Source organism: Anser cygnoides, chromosome 2 (genome assembly GCF_040182565.1).
Source record: "Anser cygnoides isolate HZ-2024a breed goose chromosome 2, Taihu_goose_T2T_genome, whole genome shotgun sequence".
NCBI classification, from domain to species: Eukaryota; Metazoa; Chordata; class Aves; order Anseriformes; family Anatidae; genus Anser; species Anser cygnoides.
Genome location: NC_089874.1, coordinates 141,472,053 through 141,493,378, shown reverse-complemented (window position 1 = coordinate 141,493,378; position 21,326 = coordinate 141,472,053). Strand labels below are relative to the sequence as shown.

General features: G+C 40.1%; 1 protein-coding gene across 5 annotated transcripts in view; it reads left to right on the top strand.

The window, feature by feature from the left end:
• The window catches only part of RNF19A (ring finger protein 19A, RBR E3 ubiquitin protein ligase), a 60,455-nt gene extending 39,370 nt beyond the window's left edge, over positions 1-21,085 (top strand). For all 5 annotated transcript variants that reach the window (XM_066991234.1, XM_066991233.1, XM_066991235.1 and 2 more), the window contains 9 exons: positions 1,489-2,252; positions 7,506-7,714; positions 9,731-9,875; positions 10,421-10,583; positions 14,723-14,837; positions 15,944-16,105; positions 17,112-17,325; positions 18,304-18,447; positions 18,831-21,085. In XM_066991234.1, the coding sequence (XP_066847335.1) occupies positions 1,657-2,252; positions 7,506-7,714; positions 9,731-9,875; positions 10,421-10,583; positions 14,723-14,837; positions 15,944-16,105; positions 17,112-17,325; positions 18,304-18,447; positions 18,831-19,521 (2,439 nt within the window). In that variant the 5' untranslated portion in view covers positions 1,489-1,656 and the 3' untranslated portion in view covers positions 19,522-21,085. The remainder of the gene's footprint in view (positions 1-1,488; positions 2,253-7,505; positions 7,715-9,730; positions 9,876-10,420; positions 10,584-14,722; positions 14,838-15,943; positions 16,106-17,111; positions 17,326-18,303; positions 18,448-18,830) is intronic.
• The last annotated feature ends 241 nt before the right edge of the window (positions 21,086-21,326 follow it).

Sequence of the window (21,326 nt, the reverse complement as noted above, 5' to 3'; positions counted from 1 at the left end):
GAGGTAAGATTTTCCATTATTTAAAAGAAAAAAAGAAAGTAATAATTCAACACTTGGAAAAAACAATATAGTCTCTCTAATTTTTCCTTAAAAAAAAAAGTCTACTGACCTGAAACATAAGACATCTTTTAAACAAAACCAGGAGGTGGTGGTGGTGGTTTTTCTTTTAAATTCTTACACTTGACGTAGGTAATGCATCCATGGGGTACTGCTGTACCAGGCAGTAGCGTAAATGCCGTCGTGCTGACTTGGCTGCCTGCTGGCTCCTAGTCTTGACCCAGTCATGACAGAGGTGAGGCCTCAGATGTGCAGCACACAATATCCAGTTTCTGACTTTATCACACCATGGTAAAATTGTGGAAATCCAGTGTACTCCGTGCAGGGGGGGAGGTAAGCTGGGAAATGCTGAGGAGAAAAATGGTGCCAGCATTCGTTGCATCGAGCCATGCGCCACTGATGTCTCGTGAGAAATGTCTTCTCTTTCTTCTGTTACAGGTGGTTGACTAAGAATTCTTCTTGTACAATTAAGCTGGCAAAAAATGGGAATATTTACATGTTTGGGGCAACCTGGTGTTTTTGGTTGGAGATGGTGTGCTGCACCATCTGTGTGTGTGGAGATGGTTGTATCGGTCTCCTGTGTCAGAGGAAAATGGGAGAACACCTTTATTTCTCCTTTGAGCCAGTCATTTAAACAATAGGCACCCCTCTGTCTTAAAGAGAATAATTGAACCCTACTATGTGATAGGAATCTCTTTTTTTGTTGATGTTTTTGCTCTTTTTTAAATGTCATGAAAAATTCAAATGTCGTCATCTTAACTCTAGTCTTTGCTTGAATTGCAGTATGGAATTGGAATGGCAAAGCAGTGTTGCCTGTCACTCACTCTCCAGCTCTGCTTTCTGAAATATTCAAGTGCTTTAAATATAAAAATATGCATCTGCTTACTGCTCTGCAAACCCTTAGGATATGAGAATACCCTGAGTTGTTTAGCCACAGTGACTTGGTTTCTGCTGGTTGTCTAAACGCATTCAAAACACACAGAGAACTCCTTAGTTTCTTTTAACTAACCATATAGGCTCGGTACGTTATCTGATCACGCGTGGAAACTGTAAAGTAGAGGAAACAAAAATTTCCAATGCTCTCAGCTTGTTAGGGTGTTGTATATAAGAACTGGTTATACATTTACTTGTCACCTAGGATTATGGTGGCTCTTGTGCACACATCCTCAGGGAGCGGGGGGGGTGAGGTTGCCGTTCTCAGCACCACTTAAAAACAACAAAAATGTTCCTTGCCCCTGGGGAAATTTCGGACTTGTTAAGATGAGAAGGATGTAATGGATAGAAAAAAGAAGACAGAAGGAAATACTGGGTCAAAAGTATGAGAAGAAGATGGTAGTAATAGGAATAACAGGTCATTAGAGTGCTGTGATGTTTCAGAACCAGAAGTGATGGATGTGATTCTAATCTATTTTTTCTTTTCTCTTAATAAAGGGAATTCCTGTGAAGAATTTGCTGCAAGCGAAGAGATGTGTGAATTTTCTGCGTGAAGACTCTCAAACTGGATTACATAATAATATGACTTAAGCATGTATCCTCTGGCTCTCTTATTTTGATCCTTAAAAATGAGTAGGGTTGTATGTGAAATTTAACCCATTTTTGATGAGTGATCTAGACATGAGTTTACATCGGCAAATGGGCTCTGATCGGGACCTCCAGTCTTCTGCTTCTTCTGTGAGTTTGCCTTCGGTTAAAAAGGCACCAAAGAAAAGAAGAATTTCCTTGGGCTCTCTTTTTCGGAGAAAAAAGGACACAAAACGCAAGTCTAGGGATTTAAATGGAGGTGTTGATGGAATTGCGAGTATTGAAAGCATTCATTCAGAAATGTGTACAGACAAGAACTCTATTTTCTCCACGTGTACCTCTTCCGATAATGGAACAACCTCTAGCAGCAAACCGAGCGGAGACTTCATGGAATGCCCCTTGTGCCTTTTGCGGCACTCCAAGGACAGGTTCCCAGAGATAATGACTTGCCACCATAGATCTTGTGTGGATTGCTTGCGTCAGTATCTCCGGATAGAAATCTCTGAGAGTAGAGTTAATATTAGCTGTCCAGAATGCTCAGAACGATTTAATCCTCATGATATCCGTTTGATATTAAATGACGACATCTTGATGGAAAAATACGAAGAGTTCATGCTTAGACGATGGCTAGTTGCGGATCCTGATTGTAGGTGGTGCCCAGCTCCAGATTGCGGGTAGGTTTTTTTTTTTCCTTCCATACCTGCAAAAGAAGTGAGAGCATAAATAGATAACATGCCTAGCACTGTGCTTTTTGAAAAGTTAATTACTTTACCTTAGTATTTTGTTACGTGTTGTATGAGTGGGTAGCAAAGAGAATTCTCATTTAAAAACAAACAAAAAAACCTTTCCCCCTAGTTTTTCCTCAAGGAGGATTTTCTTATTCTGCACAGAGAGAATGTCAGTAAATTAATGAAACTTATTGGTAGGTGGTTGCTATGTATCTACTGCAGGGAAAAGCTTCAAATGTTGCACTGTTAAAGCAAGAAACAAAAAAAAAAGTTGAAAATTAGTTTACTGTACTTTTAGCTTAGTCCATTTATTTGGACTTCTCATGGAAGAGAAAGCAGATATCTTTTTTTTTTTTAACAATGAAATACGATTGAAGATTTTCTTCTTATAAAAAGCCCTCTCCGGCTTCAGATATCTTCTGGCTGGCTGACACACCACTTGTTGCCTGTCAACAGAGTTCTGATGTAAGATAATAATCAGTTTGTTCCTGCTTATTATCTGAAGAACGTAGTGTTTTAACTTTGCTTTAATATTTAAACAGCTCTGAAATCATTCTGAATTCTGACATGAGTAGGCTGAATACGACACCGCGGCTCATCACGCTTTTCTACCGTTGGTGTCTCATAATGCCATTTTTTCAGCAAGTTGTTTTTTTTAGAGGTTTTGTTTTGCATTATGATAATGCCTAAAGGTTATAGCTATGACTGCAATCCAGATGTGCAGCGCACGGTAAAAACTCTTAGAGAATATCTCTATTTTTGGGTATCACAGATGAACAATAAGTAGAGAGAAAGGGAGGAATGTTGGAAGAGTACAAGCTAAATAGGACAGGCAATTAGGTAGATTAAGCAACCTGAACATTAATATCAGAATATTTAATGGTTAGGAGGTTTTTCAAATATGAACAGTATATTAAGAAACATTTTAGATGAAATACAATTTTGCTTTCATAATTTAAATGAAATAGAACTTGCTAATGTGGATCACAAGCAGGGACTGGAAATATGACAGCTTCTTGGGTCCTCTGGTCTGACATGGATGGCGCTGCTGTGGTCAGTTCGAGTAGAGGAGGAAGAATGACTTGGGAGGATTGGTTGCATGAGTTTGTTACAAAGTCATGTGGATGAAGTCAGCAGAGCTTTACTACTAATGAAAGCAAACCGTGGAAAGCATTATTTGATAAGCCTTTGGTTGCTTTGCTCGGGATTCCCTGAGTTTTGGTGTTCCTGAACAAACCGATGTTCCTCAGGGTGTGTAGAAGTATATATGAACGTGGCCACGTCTTCTGTTAAACCATGTTTCAGTGATTCAGATAGTCTTAGTGAAGTGCTGGAAAAGAAAGGCACAGATTTGTTTAATGGAGAATTTTTACTTTGCCTTTTTTTTTTTTGGTGCACTTCATTTTTCTCATCTGTTTAAAGGAAATCTTAAGCATCTGTAAATGGTCAGAAAATGTAATGGTAATTCCTATTGATAATATCATTACAAAATTACAGATTGGGTCTTCAAGGTGAAGCTAAAGCTCTGTGCAATCATGTGGGACCATAGCCATGGATTAGTATGTAGCAAAATATTTAAATCTTTGCTCCAGAGCTGCCTCCTGCGTGCTCCTTCCTCTGACCAAGGGTGGAGTCCCACAGCAAGCACAGCCTATTGCCATGATGTCAAACTTGACAGTTTTTTGAGAGGAACAAACCGATGTGTTATATGGGTGTCCTTAACTGTACCTTTGGAAACACGCGTGGTAGGGAAATGCTTTACGTGGGATTCTGGTTTTAGTGCATAGATCCTCACCAAGTTCTCATTGCTAGTTAAAAACCAGGTGAAGTTGGTTATGTGGATGCTTCTCAGGATCATTGATCGCTGTCATCCTAAAGAAACGAGCTGATGCGACCATGTGTTGCCTTGCTCCCTTCCTCCTCCTGGTTGCTTTTGAAACCTTTAGCACTTTGAAATACGTTTGGCAGAGGGAGGTGGAGCTTTCAGAGTAATTTAATTTACTAAGTTTTGTGGAAAAAACACACAATAGTTGAGCAGAGGAGAGAGACATCCCCAATAACACCTCCAGCGAGGGAAAGGACCGCGTGTGAATCCTACGGGTACCTTCTCCAGCCTGGCCCCAGGCAGCAGCGCAGCAAATGGTTCGCAGACGTGCTCCTGCCCAGCAGGGCAGCTGCCAGAAGGCACCCGGCAGAGATGGGAAGGAGAAGCAGCGTCGGAAGTAACGGGGATTGTTATGGTGTAGTGAAGAGAGAGAGGGTGGAGGGAGGAGCTGGACAGGCATGAGATTTAGGGAAGCGAACGCGATCCAGCTTTTCACTGAGTAGCTTAGTTAGCAGAGGTGGTTTAAAGACTCCATACCACGTACAGCAGGCATAGACTTCAGCAGACAACTGCTTTACCAGTGATGTGGTGCAACAGCAGTCATGCTTTTCTACTTGCTTTGGCAACTGTACTCAGCTTGCCAGTTAAAATTGAGGGCTTCTTTTCTTTTCTGATCAGTTCTTGATGTGTATTACTGGTGGGTTGTGTTAAGGTTGTAGCTGACCTGATTTTAGGACGTATCAAAATTTTCCTGAAGAAGCCGGATGGCTCGCATTTACTGAACTTGCGATTAATCCCAAAGCAGGAGAGGTGCAAGAGCTTCAGGTGCAGGGAACGGGGTAGCATCCTTTGCTAAAGTCGAGCATTTCAGTAGGGATGATTTACTGCACAAGTAGGTAAGAGAACAAACCGAGTGGATGCTGTGTGACAGTGCTTCTGCCCAGCATTGGCAAAACATCCGATTAGGTAAAAGTCTCTGGACCAGCTGCAGCCTACCTGCAATAGCTTGCCAGGGGACATCAGCAAACAGTTGTTGTGTCCATGGGGTAAGGAAACCTCTTGGGCTTTCTTCCAGCCAAATTTTTCGAGGGTTCTGTTTCAACATGATGAGTTGTCAAATGTCGTTTTTATAAGCCTTAGTGAATCAGTATTCCAAAAGTGGTCCGTCATTTATTCTGCCTGAATTATTTAGGGGTTTTTGCGCAGAGATTTTATTGCTGACATTATTAGAAGAGAGCTGCAGTTCTTAGATTTTTATCTTTGTCAAGCAAAACGTAGATTGGGCAAAAGAGTGCGCGTTTTTTGTTCCTGTTCTGCTCCCACCATATATCGTTTCTGCAATTAGTTGTCCTTTTCCTGTGTTTTTTTTTAAACTTGCTGTTACCCTGAGTTCGGTTATTTGTCCCTTCTCTCCTCTCAGCCTATCCAGAACTTCGAGAATTCACACGCCCTGTAAAATGAATGCAGATTAAACCCGTAATCTTGTGCAGTTTGACCAAACACTTGCCCTGGTCTAAAAGGTTACTTCCAGAGGTCTGCCGATACATCGGTCCCCAACAGGGAGTGCTTTCAGGGATGTGCCCAGCCCCTGTTAGCCGTGGGAGGCAAGAGATGAATTGGTACTTCTCAAGCTCAGGCTGCCGAGTGATGCTTCGATATAACATGAATGAATCGTGGATGTGTCCCTTTGTGCTGAAGAAGCGTTTGGACCAGAGTCACTTTGTGTACACGCAGAGTAATTAGCTCTTCAGTCGCTCCAAGTGAGGCAAATTGAGCTGATTAACTTGGCAACCCTATCGAAGATTCCAGCAATTACTGAAACAAGTTTTTGCTTGGAAAGTAAATTGTTTGAAAACAGGCGAGCATATGTAGTTTTGTGTAGCTACATCATCTCTAAGTGAAAGGTTGAAAACTCCCGTTTGTTTTGCATAGCGTTTAAAGAGGCGCAACCTCCAACGTGCTGGTTTAAAACATTAATAAAATGATATCACATTAATTTTATGGAGCTTCGGATCTATTAACTCTGAAATTAAAATAGCTAAGTTTCAGCTAAATATCTGTGCGGAAATATTTTTAGTATCATTACTGAATATTTTATGTGAATTTAATGCAACTCCTAGAAATGGGGCGAGGTGTGTTGAAAATTAACGATTTACGCTTAAAATAAAGCTACTTTTGTTTGAACAGCCACAAACATGGGCTCTGCTGTACTTACAGATCTGAAATCTGTGCAGGGCAGCTGTTTGCATGAATAAACCTACACATCTGTTCTAGGTGTTCATAGCAGTGGGCATAGTATTTTTTTTCTATTTAAAATAAAGCTATTGCATAAAATCATTGAAAACATTACAGTGGGTAGGAATTAAAGGCGTGTGTATATGTATATGAGTATACATGTGTGTATATGCATATATTTAGCATTAATATTCATTGTAATACACGTGTTCTTTATCATATGAACTTCAGAATTTAAAGCTGATGGAGGAATTAGTTTCAGCTGTGATGTGTGGCAACAACATTATCATTGGATAGAATTGGTTATGTGGTGTTTGATCGCAAAATAGCACAACAGTTCTGTAAGTCTCAACATTTGGGGAGCTTTTTGGTCTACAGTATTGTCAGAGTAAAGGTGGTAGTGATAGCCCAAGCTCCTGTCTACTTCTGCATATATAGTTTGAAATTTATTTTGAAAATTGGGGTGTTTTAAAAAATTGTGCTACCAATTTAGAAAGCCAAATCCTTACATTATAATTCCTCTGTTTTGGTATTTTAACATGCAAAGAGTAAGCAAACATCTATTTAATGTAGATAGCAGCGTTCATGGTAGAAGACAACCAGTAAAGTACCAAACTTTCAGGCACTATCAAGTCAGGTGCCTTTCAAGGAGCAGATCACACTATAGATCGTAGAAACCATAGAATCATGGATTGTGCAGCAGGGATTATCCTAGATTAAAGAGATGGTCGAATTTAGACATGCCTGTAGTGACTGGGACACTTCTGAAAGCAGTAACTTTTTCCAAGGTACTTAAACACCTTTTTTTTCTTCCTGCTCTTCTAAACTGTTGTTGTTTTGTGACTTTAAACTTCTCAGCCTTAAATACAGTGTGCTTCAGTCCTGCTTGAAGTCATTAAGTCTGGGGAGAGCAAAGTGTTGCCTTGATTATAGTATTCCTGTGCAGTCTGAGTCTAACACCATAGCCATAGACCCGTGGAAGAAAAAGGCGGTAAGGAATTTGTGCTGGCCACATGATGTCACCTCCTGATCTCTGCTGCCTTCGTACCTCTTCTGGTAGCTCTTTTTAGCTTTAGTCTATAACTAAAACTGATTTTATTAAAAAAATTTTCTCTTGTACCCCCATTGATAATTTCAAGGTATGCTGTGATCGCGTTTGGATGCGCCAGCTGTCCCAAACTTACATGTGGACGAGAAGGCTGCGGGACTGAGTTTTGCTATCACTGTAAGCAGATTTGGCACCCAAACCAGACCTGCGATGCAGCTCGCCAGGAGAGAGCTCAAAGTCTGCGCCTGAGAACAATTCGTTCTTCGTCTATCAGTTACAGCCAGGAATCTGGAGCAGCAGGTATTTATGATCAGGATACTGGGCCTGTAAAATATCTTTCTGCTACGTTTGCACAGTTAACTTTGAAAAGGAAAGAACTGAATGGTAGCTTGGTAGATACTAACTCCTTTGCGTTTCAGAAACATAAAATATGCAATTTTAGGATTGATGTCAAATTTTTGATGTTAATATTTCAAGTACTCTGTGACCAGAGCACCTGACTTTGACCCTAGAGGCATGTCAGCATTTTAAATTCTTACTTTATAGCTGAGAAATGGAAACTCTTAGGAGCTTGGTGCAAAGCATTCTCTGTGTTTGACAGGCTGACTTCATTAGCTCTATCCCTTACACTCTGGGAACATGCATTTTCTACGCTGTAGGTGAAATTTCACAAGGATACTGCTACTAATAAATGCTGTTAAAATAAAACCCCACAACACTAATTTTCTGCTTCCAGAAGAGACTGTTAGGCTGAGGCCAGCTCTGATGTTTGACATCTATGTTTGTTATTTTTTTCCTTTTGAGTAGGCTACTCCCTGTTCACAGGGAGTTACCTAGTTTCTGTTTTTCAATAAAATGCTCATTTTTCTTGGCTATCAGAAACAAAGCAATTCCAGCTTCTGAAAATCTTGACTTCTTCATAACTTAGAAAAAGAAAAAAAAAAAAGAGGGGGAGGTGTGGGGGGGAAGATAAACTCTTCAGAGCAATATGTTGCGGAGTGAGAGTCCAGTTTGCTACGGATGAGATTTGGCCTTACGTTTCACCACACTCTGATCTATTTGGCAGCTTTTGTCTGGCTGAGCAAACAAAAAGTACATGTTTTGGGGAAAGTGCTTCTTGCAACTTGAATGTAGTTAGAGCTGTCATTCTCCAATCCAGCCTTAGCCTTGGGAGTCTTTAATTTGTTGTTTGTGCCGCCTTGTTTTAAATGAGGCGCACCGTCTTGCCTTAAATTGGCATATTGCTCTGGTGTTCAAATGAATTTGAAAATAAACTTTAAATAAATTAGTATGCTATCTCCTTTCCTTCCCCTTTCAGTCCCTGCTAGCTCGAACACCAGTAGCTCTGCCACATCCATGCTCAGTTTAGTTGTGTCTCTTCCCATCTGGGAATAGTTAGTGCATCCTTTCAGCTGCTCACTGTCCAACTGCACTGGACTTGCTAGAGTTGATTCTGCCAGTTCCTCGCCTCTTTGGATATTCTTTACACCAGGTATAAGCTGCATCCCTCTTCTCCTTTTATCCCCACTAGTAGCACAAAGGTAGGAAACCGGAACTTCTGCACGAGGAGCTGCAAGTTAACTTCAGCTGCTGTGTATAAATAGCTTGGCTCAGAGTGGACATGCTGACCAGTGACGTAAAGGAACAAAGATCACAACTGTGATTGTGTCAGCATACAAGTATTTCACTGTTGCGCAATGCCCCCTTGTTTGCTAGTGATAGGGCTAGCTGCTTGACTACAATTTTTAAATATTTGTCTTAGGAACAAGGAGAGCCTCTGGAATTTTCTTATTTCTACAACAGTTTTTTTTTTCTAGGCAATAAGTATTTCTCTTCTGTGAAGAGAAATCAAGAAGAGAGTGGTGATGCCAAAGAAATGTAGAAGGGAGATGGAAGTATGATAAGAAATAACATAGTGGAGTCGAGCAAAATATTCGTAACAGCATGAAATGTAAAAAAGGATTATATTTAAAGAGAGTGTGCTGTCAGTCCTGTATTAACATAAAAGCTTAATGTCTGACTCTAATGTATGTATATTGCATTAAGCTTAGAAAATCCTTGAACAGTGTGTACATTAACTATTCAGTTACTCGAATGTGATATAATACACCTTGTTTTGATTAGTATCACTTGGTCCATGGTTTACAAATAGTTATCAAAGAAGTCGCTGCAAAACCATGATTTGTAAAGAAAACTTACAATAAACTTTTTCCGTTTTTCAGATGATGGTTCAATCAGCTTTCCCAAATGTCTGTATTTTGATTAAATCCGTTTGCCTAAAGAACTGATGCAATCTTAATATTCGTTTTTAAACAGCTGATGACATAAAGCCATGCCCACGCTGTGCTGCTTATATAATAAAAATGAATGATGGAAGCTGCAATCATATGACTTGTGCCGTCTGTGGCTGTGAGTTCTGCTGGCTGTGTATGAAAGAGATCTCAGATTTACACTATTTAAGGTACATCCAAGAAAAAAGATCTGTATGGTTGGTAATTTATTTTTTAAAGTATGTAGAAGTAGATTCCTAAGTGTTATAAGTCTGGCTTTCTTCCTGTTGGAGTAGAGAATCAAAGCTGAAGTATCTGTCTGAGAATTAAGTTAGTTTTCAATGCAAGTATTTAAATTAGTACATTGTTTTATTATAAAATATTTTTCATGCATGCAATGTGTACAACAAATGAAGTGTTTTAGATGGACATAACCACTGTTTTTACTGACATCTTAATACTGCTGAATTGTGTTTACATAAAGTAACACAAGAACTCTGATTATATTGCGTTACCTGTGAACCACAGATTAGCACGTGGTAATCCGCAATATGCTTCTCTACATTTCAAAATATTCTCCAAAGCCACTCCTACAAATCTGAAGACATAATAAATAATTCGGTGTCTGTTAGTTGAACCTAAGAACAATAATTTTGTAACTAGAGAACAATTTAGTACTGTATAGTTATATCAGTTTACTTGCAATTTCTTTAAAGTTTTTCTACTTTTCTCGTAGCCCATCAGGTTGCACATTTTGGGGAAAGAAACCATGGAGCCGTAAGAAGAAAATACTGTGGCAACTCGGGACGCTCGTTGGAGCTCCTGTAGGAATTGCATTAATAGCTGGCATTGCTATTCCTGCTATGATTATTGGAATTCCTGTGTATGTGGGACGGAAGGTAAAATACTACGTTCAGTTGGTTGTCTTCACCAGCCTTTTTGAAAAAAAAAAAACAACAAAAGACACAAATTACTTAAGAAAAGGTTGATGTCAGTTGCACAGGAGAAAGTGTTTTTAAGAATGTAGTTGATCTTAAAAACAGGTAGAACAAAATGCTGAAGAAGGATTTCTATATTTTGCCATGGGAGTTCTTGTATGCTTTTTCAAAATTGCTGTCTTTAATCTCTGGTTTCCATTGTGTTCATTTGAACTAAACAATATTTAGAGAGAAGGAAGGCAAAACTAGAAAAACACTTCTTTGTAGAAACAGATAATTACCAGTATTTTAACATACAGTTCTACTAGTACAAGTTTGTGCATGCATACACACGTTTCAGCATTTATATTTGGCACCTTGTAAATTGCCCCAGGCCAGTCCACCGTGTGCAACATGGGCAGGGACATCAGCCACTAGAACCCATTCAAAAGGGCCCAAAGCCCCATCCAGCCTGGCCTTGAGCACCTCCAGGGATGGGGCATCCACAGCTTCTCTGGGCAGCCTGTGCCACTGCCTCACCACACTGAGAGAAGAATTTCCTCCTTATATCTAATCTAAATCTTTCGTTTAGTTTAAAGTATTTCCCCCTTGTCCTATCCCCACACCCCCTGACAAAGAGTCGCTCTCCAGCTTTCTTGCAGGCCCCCTTTAGGCACTGGAAGGCCACTGTAAGGTCTGCCCAGAGCCTTCTCTTCTCCAGGTTGACGATACCCAACTGTCTTCATAGGAGAGGTGCTCCAGCCTTTTGATCATACTCATGGACCCAATGATCTCTTGAGGTCCATTCAGACCCCTACGATTCTGTGATTCCCTTCCTTACCCACCAGCTCTGTCTTAGAAGGCCACCAGATTTGTCAGGCGTGATCTGCCCTTAGTGAAGCCGTGTTGGCTGTCAGCAGTCACCTTCTTGTCCTCCATGTGCCTTAGCATAGTTTCCAGGAGGATCTGCTCCATGATCTGGCCAGGCACAGAAGTGAGACTGACTGGCCAGTAGTTCCCCAGGTTTTCCTTTTCCCCTTTTTAAAAATGGGGGTTATGTTTCCTATCTTCCAGTCAGTGGGAACTTCACCGGACTGCCATGACTTCTCAAATACAATGGACAGTGGCTTAGCAACTACATCTGCCAGTTCCCTTAGGACCTACAGATGCATCTCATCAGGTCCCGTGGACTTGTATGCCTTCAAATTCCTTAGATGGTCTTGAACCTGATCTTCTGCAGCGGGGCAGTTCATTCTCCCAATCCCTTCCTTTGTCCACTCGGAGTACAGCAGTGAAGCTGAGCTTTACTTCTGCTCAGTTAAACGAAAGGGTGACCCTCTTCATATAAATACCTGTTGACTCTTTCTCAACAAGGTGCTATTTTGATGTCGTGTATTCCAAAACCTGTACCCTTTTTCGCAGTACTGGTACTTCAAGCAATTGGTCTCCTCCTAAGCGACATAGTGTACGTATTCCCATTGTGCTGTATCCAACTGTTCCAGGGCATTTTTTCAGTTTCTCAAGACTAGTCTGAGTTCTGGCAGTCTTGTAGCCCTGATAGGTTGGTATTGTCCTGAAAGAGGACACTAGAAATGCTTTCCTCCTTCCATCTTCCAAATTAATGAAAATGGTGAAAATACTCTTGGATTCAGAGCACATCTCTTGGAAGGAAGAACAGGAGAAAGAGTTTCAATTTGGTGAGATAACAACAACAACAAAAAAACCACAACCTAATGAGAAATCTGATGTTTTTCTGTCAGCTTTACATGAAGTTAATAGTTCTTTTCTCCAGACTGTTTTTTTTCAGTCTGGACCATTATAAAAAGCATCACATAAGAAAACTTCAAAATTTGCAAGTCTGTGTGTGGCATCTGCTTCGCCCTGTCCTCAAGGCCAGTCATCCTCTCACTGAAGAAAACAAAACTGATTTGCTACTGATTTTTTTTTCTCAAACCTTTCTGAATAATAAATTTCTAAAATTATTATTAGTGACTTTGAAATTGGGCCTGATAAGATATTTTTCAGATCAGCTCATGCAAGTATGCTCTAATGTGCTGTTTTCCTACAGATCTTACTCCTTTGTCACCAATCACCTGTCTCACAGGTAATCTTTAGTGACATCTGAAGGGGGGAAAAGAAGGCCTCCAATTTAGTCTGCTAGCTCTTCGTTTTTGTTAAATAGCAAACTGATCTATTTTGGTCTTCCTCTTACTAGCAGTGTACTTTTAGAATAATTTCTTGTTAGCTTTGGCCCTTGCTCTTTTATTTCCTCTCTTAACCTTTCTGACTTTGTCTTGACACCCTCATGCTGTTCCTTCGTACTTCTTGAAAGTAATCTGACCTACTTTCCTTTTTTTTTAATGCTGCTGCTTCTTCAGTAAAGGAGGCTACTTTGTACTTCTGCAACACTTTCTTCTGCACTGGGAGAGTTCGTGCTTGTATTTCTATCGTTTCCTTAAGGAAGCACTCGTTATTCTCACTCATTTTCAGAGATACATATCTGGTAACCTACCAGTTTTCTGCTGGGATTGAAATCCCTCTTCTTTTGGCGCAGTGTTCTTTCTTAGGTATTCTTTCTTTCCTCGGAATTCTTATCTCATTGTTATTATTACCAATGTAACCCTCTGTCTTCATGTTTTTAATCAGTTTCCCCTCTGTAACCATCCCTTCCATTCCTTTTTGTTGCTTTGTGTTTAAGGACTCCAGAACCCTTGCAGACTGGTGTTTTTTTTTTTTGCATATTCCTTTTGTTTTGGGTAGTTAAAATTGCCCATACCAATAAAATTCAGTGCCCGAGATGGTCCTGCTTAACGTCCCACAGATACCCGTAAAACGTGATATTTCTGAATTTGTAATTCCTACACACGTATGCTGTGAGAGTATTCACGTTCAATTTTTCCTTTTAATCTGTACCTGCAGGCCTTACAGGTATGGTCCACACTCAAGTTCCCCCTCGTTCCATGCTGTTCTCTCAGAGCAAGTACATGCATTCCCATTGTATAGAAATGCAGTGTCGTCTCCTTTTCCTTGCCTGCCTTCCCTGAACAAGTTCTTACTTTATTCCAGAATGAGAACAACCCTATTAAATCTCAAATTGAAAATATAGAGAGCATAACATGTACTGAAGTTTCCAGTTCAACTTACGTTGTCATTCTTCTTTCAGTAGTATATCAGTACAAAAATATTGTGATTGTCCTCTTGTTGTTCTTCTGTGTTCTTCCTTAGATGTACTGAGGATTAACGTAGCCTCATGACAACCATTGAGATACTGACCTGTTGTTCATTTGTAATTACATCTTAACCGAGAATGCTGACAAATGAAGCACATATGGCTAAAAAGCCATGTTTCCTGAGAGCTGAATAAAACAAACAAAAAAGTAGGAAATCTCTGTAAAAGTGATCTTTGAAGGCCTTTGATATTTGTGTGGCTGCAGATAAATTTGAGATGGTCACACTTCAGGGTTAGGGCAGACTTGAACCACCAGTAAGGGTTTTGGATAGCAGATCCTACAGTAGATAATAGTACTGCTAAGACTCAGGTTTGCTAAAATATTCCCTACCTCGACAGTTTGTCATGAGAAGGTGCCAGAGCAATGGAGTCCTTGCTGTTCTTCCCTCCAGGTTATGTTTGGTGAAGGCTGCCTTACTACAAGATTTTCATGATGTTATTTCAAGCTGTTTCCACAGATCTAATCTGTGGAAATTTCACACTGTATTGTTCAAGGGAAAGATGACAGAGAATCAGAAGGGTCAGTTTGCTCAGGGGTGGCAGTTCTTTGATCCAGAAAATTGTTGACTTTTCCCAACCATGTAAGGTAGAGTAATGATTCAACAAATAAACCAAAAAAACCTGTTCAGTGTTTTAGCTCTTTGAGGCTGAAAGTAAATGTTTAGTTGCTGAATTGGGGGATTTCTAGCTTTTAAGACAGTTGTATAAAATTGAGTATGAATTTTCTTGTTCTTTGAGAAAGGCTAAGAAATAAATCACGACATAGAACATGGTCTGTATGGAAGAGAGCAGGATATAGGTTCCAAACCAGGTCAGCCCTTCTATTGTTGCAACAATGTATTATTGATTATTATGATAATATTCTAAAAACCCTTTCTTCTCTTCTCTCAAGATTCACAATCGATACGAAGGCAAAGACATTTCAAAGCACAAGCGAAATTTGGCCATAGCAGGTGGTGTAACCCTATCTGTAATTGTTTCTCCAGTTGTAGCTGCAGTAACTGTAGGTAAGTAAATACTTCTGTTTTGTATATTGGTAGCACCTTGCAATCAGAGTTGTATAAACACTTGTGAATAAAACCCAGATAAGCCTGATAGCTTTCTTTTGCAGGTGAAGAAACCAAGACTTGAAAAACACATGAAGTGTCTGAGGTTATACATACATATTCATAAAACTGACATATTTAAAGCTTTTTCTTAAATGATTGACCAAAAAAAACCTGCTGCAGAGTCTGTTCATATTTGAATAATTTCATGTCAGGCTTTTCTCAACACAGAAGAGAAATAGTCTGTTACATTTAACATTACAGTAGTTGATAAACCTCTTGTTACGCACTGGGAGTCAATTTGAATTTTACCATGTTTTTTTCATAAGGATGTGGAGGATGGCATTTGAGGAAGATCTGGCTCTGTATTATGACGCATTCATCTTCTTACCACGTAGCTCTAAGATCACTGTAAACAAACCCTGATTTTGAGACCCCAGTTAGATTCATCGTGCCATTTTTTCAGTCAGACATCTTTCTGTACCTTCTGCGTGCTTCCATCCGCAAAGTCTTAGAATGGTTTAATTCATATGCCTGAGGAATAACTTTCATAGTCCACTAGAAGTGGTGGGATAAATGTGCACATATATGTGTGCATCTTAGCCCACGGTTCTTTCCACTGTGTTCCCTCTGCTCCCTGCCCCCAGAATTTAAGGAAAATTTATATAATTCTTAAATGGAATTAGTATGATTCAGAAAATATAAAAGATCCTATGGTAATAATGAGGTTAAGTCCTATTAAATCAATAGCAAAGCCCTGTCTGACTCCAGTGAATGCAAAATCCAATAGAACTTGCATGAACTTTAAATATGAAATATTTTAATTTTGTTTATAAAAGATGTTCCAGACCTACTGGAAGTATTAGTTCACCCAGTGTTATGCTTCTCTACCTACTGATACTTTACTGTCATTTCAGCTAGTGATTTATCGGTGCTTCTTAATTTTGGCCCCTCCTGGTTTCTTTCGGGTGTAAATTACTTAAGTAATCACAGAGTATGAGATCACTGTTACGAAAGAGTGCAAAATATAAGTTATTTTTCATAAAAGATTGTACTTCCCTCTGCAGGTATTGGTGTTCCTATTATGCTGGCGTACGTGTATGGAGTCGTTCCAATTTCCCTCTGCCGAAGTGGAGGTTGTGGCGTTTCAGCAGGCAACGGGAAAGGTGTCAGGATAGAATTTGACGATGAAAATGATATAAACGTTGGTGGAACAAATGCAGCTGTAGGTAAGAAAAATGTTTCATTTTTTTTTGTGAACGGGGGCTTTGTGACTTGTATTTCATGGCCTCAGATACCCAGAGTACCTATTTGCAGAAGAGGTACTGCACAGTCAGGACCACCTCCATACTTCACTGAAAGACCAGCTCTCAGATGAAGGTAGCTGCTCTGCGTTCATGTTCTGCTGTGCTGTAATGCAGCACCTGCTCACTTGGACCTAGAGCAAGACAATCAGTCTTCTTGTGTTTTTGTCCAGCTTCTGACACAGCACTTAGTGAAAGGTAAGAGCAGGAACATTTTAATTTTTCTAGAATCCAGTTTTGCACTTTGATCAGTATGACTGAAAGGTACCTGAGCATCCCACTTCTATTTTACTTCCTCTCTAATGGCCAGCAAGATCTCGAAAGTGCAGAAATGGAGGACAGCGCACCCACAGCTTTATCTTATGTTAAAAACGATTAAAGGAACTTTTTTTAAAAAAAGCAAAAACATTTTCTTTTTTAAAGTCAGTTTTCGGAATCCAAATTCAAAGTAGCCATGCATTAAAGCTTTACTTGCCCATTTTAACCAAAACCAGACTCATGTAACGTCCATTCCATAGGTAAAAGTTTTAAGATAAAATCAAAGCTGCTTTTTTCAGAATACTGGTTTGTGGAAGCTTGCTGGGTTTCATCTGTTTATCTATAATAATGAGAACTAAATACTTGCAGCTGCTGATCGGGTGCTTTTGTTTAAAAATTGTGTAGCAATATCCTTTGACGTTGGGTCTCTCCATGTTCCTTGGCTCCATATTGCATGTCCTACCCATGGTTAACTTTTCAGTGTCTTCGGTATGTCATACCACGCATAACCATTATAGCAACTCCAAGAAAGGTCCAATTTTCTTTGACAAAGGTATTTTATTTTATAAATCTTTCTTCTCAATGTAACTCCAGGGACAGTTTCCATGGTCATGCTCTAGAAGGTATTAAGTTCTGCTTCCAGGAGTAACGAGCCTTCTTCCTTTCTGTCTAGACACCACTTCAGTAGCAGAGGCACGCCACAACCCCAGCATAGGTGAAGGGAGTGTCGGAGGACTGACCGGCAGCTTGAGTGCAAGTGGCAGCCACATGGATAGAATAGGAGCCATCCGAGACAACCTCAGTGAAACTGCTAGCACCATGGCCCTGGCTGGAGCCAGTATAACAGGGAGCCTCTCAGGGAGTGCGATGGTTAACTGCTTTAACAGGTAAGTGACGTTCTTCTGACATGTAGTATCCACCTCTTAATGTAAGCAGAGAAAGTTGTGTTACTAGGTTTCTTGATGTTTTTTTAAAATTTAAGTGGTTCCTGTTAAAAAACACAGTCTCTGAGATAGAATTTGTCCATGACAAGCTTATTGATATCCAAAAGATCCTGCTAGACCACGGTCTTAAAAGAGTTTGCATTTTTTCCTTCTTCCCAGGAGGGCACCTCACATTTAACACAACGTGGCCTCTAACAGGAGAGCTGTCTCGGTGCATCTCACGGCAGTCAGAACTTCTGGCTTGTTCAGCAATCTGCAAATAGCAAATTGTCCCTTCTGAGCACCTTAGCCTTGCCCAGGTGACATCTTTTTGTCACCTAGGTGCTCGGTGCCTTCTGTGATTGGGGTCTTACTGTACGTTTTGGCTGTCCTGTATGCTGAAGAGACAGAGTATCTGGAAAGGATACTCTTTTTTAGGGATCAGGATGGAATTAGCTCCTTAAGAAAATGAGTAGTGTTTGGCACCTGGTTTAAGTAACTCAGAAGTCCAGGCTACGTAGAAAAAGGAAATTGTTGCAATAAATAAAATGCAATATAAAGCAGAGTAGAGAACACAGTTCTCTGACAGTTATTTCATCAGTAATAATTTGCAGCTATGGAAACATGGGAACTGCCTTGAACTTATGTATCCTTCTGATTGCTTTGTCCATTTTTTTTAGAGGACCATACGTTATCTGCAAAAGAATTGTAGATTAGTCTGAAAGTTGTTCTTGTAAATCTCAGGGAGGAAGGCATCCAGAAACTGTTTTTACATGCAACGTTTTGCTCTGCTGGGAATTTCATCTATTTTGGGTTTTAACTAATAAACTGTGCTTACTACTGAATGGGGGAGAAATTTTACAAGGTGACAGTAATTTTCAACTAGGGTGCTTTAACTGTAGTAGCAGTATATAAAACTCTTTTTTTTTCTTTCCCTCCAAGACTGGAAGTACAAGCAGATGTGCAGAAAGAACGATACAGTCTGAGCGGAGAATCTGGCACAGTGAGCTTGGGAACAGTTAGTGATAACGCCAGTACCAAAGCGATGGCAGGATCCATTCTGAACTCCTATATCCCTTTGGACAGGTAAGAGAAATGTGCTAAAAACGGAAGATTAATAAACCTTGCTTATTAAAGGATCTTCTAAGCATGCCTCATCTGATCTACTTAAAACTTTTGAAGCTACGATTTTTTTGTTAGAAATTAAATTATGTATGATTGCTTGTATTTGCCAAGGTTATTTCCAAAGAGGAGCACACAGTCATCGTGGCTCAGTAAAGCATGTGGTCTTTCAGACTGCATGCTTCTGTTTGGGCTGTTTGTTTGGTTAAATGCTTTTCCTAAAATAAGTTATATCACTGTAACTTTCTTCTGCTCTATGTATTTTGGAAAGCAGCAGGAGTTTGTTTGGCGACGTTGGCTGGCTTGTCTTAGATGACCAGATATACTCACAGGTTTTCTTGTTCTAGGGAAGGCAACAGTATGGAAGTACAAGTGGATATTGAATCAAAGCCAGCCAAATTCAGACACAACAGTGGAAGCAGCAGTGTTGACGATGGCAGTGCTGCAGGTCGTGGTAATGCTGGCTGTTCCTCGGCCTGCGTGCCAGAAAGTAAATCTAGTGCCACCAAGTGGTCCAAAGAAACAACAGCAGGAAAAAAATGTAAGGGTAAGCTGCGAAAGAAGAGTAGCATGAAGATAAACGAGACAAGAGAGGACATGGATGCTCAGCTGCTGGAACAACAAAGCACAAACTCCAGTGAATTTGACTCTCCCTCTCTTAGCGATAGTATTCCATCTGTAGCAGATTCTCACTCGAGTCATTTTTCTGAGTTCAGTTGCTCAGATATGGAAAGTATGAAAACTTCCTGTAGCCACGGTTCCAGCGACTATCACACTCGCTTTACCACAGTCAGTGTTCTCCCGGAGGTGGAAAACGACCGCTTGGAAAACTCTCCCCAGGCGAGCGGAATCCCCGCGCCTCTTCCAGCAGCCCCAAGCACTGATGTTCCACAGCTGAGTTACATCGCTGAGGAAAGTGTTAATAATGCATCTGCGGCAGATGGAGATTTAGGTGTTGGTGAAACGCTGAAAGAAACAAACAACAACCATTCACAACATGCTGCGGAATTAAGCACTGCTATCCAGACTGAAATTTAAGCCAAAAAGTGCTGCAAAAACGTATTTACCACTAACGAACCCTGCCTGAAAGCTGGTTGAATTACATGCAATGACTTGCGTAAGTTTCAGGTGACCAGCAGAAGCAAGGTTTTGATACAACTGTATTTTATATATACCTGTCTAATAAAGAAGAGTACTTCATATGGATCCTAGACCTGTGTGAAGGGGCACGAAGGCTTTAACAAGTGCATTACAGCAGTACAAATACATCCATGTTTTTTTATTTTTTTGCCACGACTTTGCTTGAAAGCATATGCTTGGTGTACTTAGATAAAAAATAAAAAAATTGGGTAATCGTTAATATGTTAAATGCTAAAATGAATACTATGTCCTGCACTGTTCACTTGAAAAATAGGGGGTTTGGGATAAATGGGTGTTAGCTGAGCATTAGTGACTTAAAACCATTCTAGTGTGAACTCTAAGGGAAGCAAAAGTTTTGCAGAGACCTGTCCAAACATCTTCCAGCAGTGAATATTCATGAGGATCGTTTTGTTTCATAACTGGACACACTATTTAGAATGCATGTAGAATGAATCGCGTGTCTTCAGGTGGATGTAGCCTGTGTCAGAAGCGTTTGCGTGTACACTTTGAGCAAGGTTACGGCATTTTACATAGTTCTGAAACAGAAGAAATTGGTACTTAACGCGTGGCGGAATGGAGACACCACCAGTGAAGAGCAGTGGGGTCACTTATTTATTCATGCAACCAACCATGCAGCAGATAAGGCTACTATATATCGTGTAAAACCTGTAGAATAACAATCCATTGATTTATAAGCATTGTAGAAAAGCAGATGCAGTCACCTTTCATGAGGGGGGAAAAATGGTGCCCCACCAATTCTTGGTGCCTTCGGAAAAGACTGGGTTTGAAGTGCCTGGTCGTTTGAGGATTTTACTGTAATGTTTTCCAGAATGTCCTCTTTGGCCACCTTCAATCACAAAAGAAAATTCTAGTGAATAAAATGACTGTGGTAGATAAATGTATAATAATAATGAAGTATTAGCCTACCAAAGACTCACTCAGGCTTTCGTGAATGACGTTCACGTGACATCTCGTTGCAAGACGTGCATAGCTGCAGTCCCAGAATCAGAGTGCAGTGCAATGACTGCCCACGTGCAAAGATGGGTTCCAAATATGCTGGCTTTTTTTTTTTCTTTTGCATACGGAAGATGTACAGCTGAACACAAGCTGAAGTTGGCCAAAGCGCCTGCACTGTTAATGTTTTTTTTTTTTTGCTATGTAAATCACTAAAAATGGGAAAAGAAATTGTGAATATCAGAATAACAGTTAACAATGTTCTGTCTTGTGTTTCATGTATTGCCATTATGGTGCTACTGGAAGTTTGGTTGGATAAAAAGAAAACGCCATGAGCTGCAGTCCTCTTCCATGACTTACCCTCACCGGTTTCATTAATATGCTTATAACACTAGTGCCAGTTATGTTATTTGATAATGCTTGTTACAGTATTTGTATATTTGCAATTCAGTTTTGCTCAATAATATGCGTGTAAACTGCATATCTGAAATAAATGTCTAAATACTGACTTCTAGTGGTCCTTGGCTTAGCGTGCTGAGAGCCTTGTAAAAATGCCTGTGTTCCCAGGGGGCACTCCTTCCTGTAAGGTGCTGACTGCTGTCGTCTTCTGCCTTTAATTTTAATTTTGTTTGGCGTGCTTTGGAAGTTGAGTGCTCTGATACTTGGAAATACAAGATCTGAAGATGGTTGTGTTTTTGTGCAAGACTTCAGCCTCATTTCTTTTCATCACACAGAAGGGCGGTCTGAGC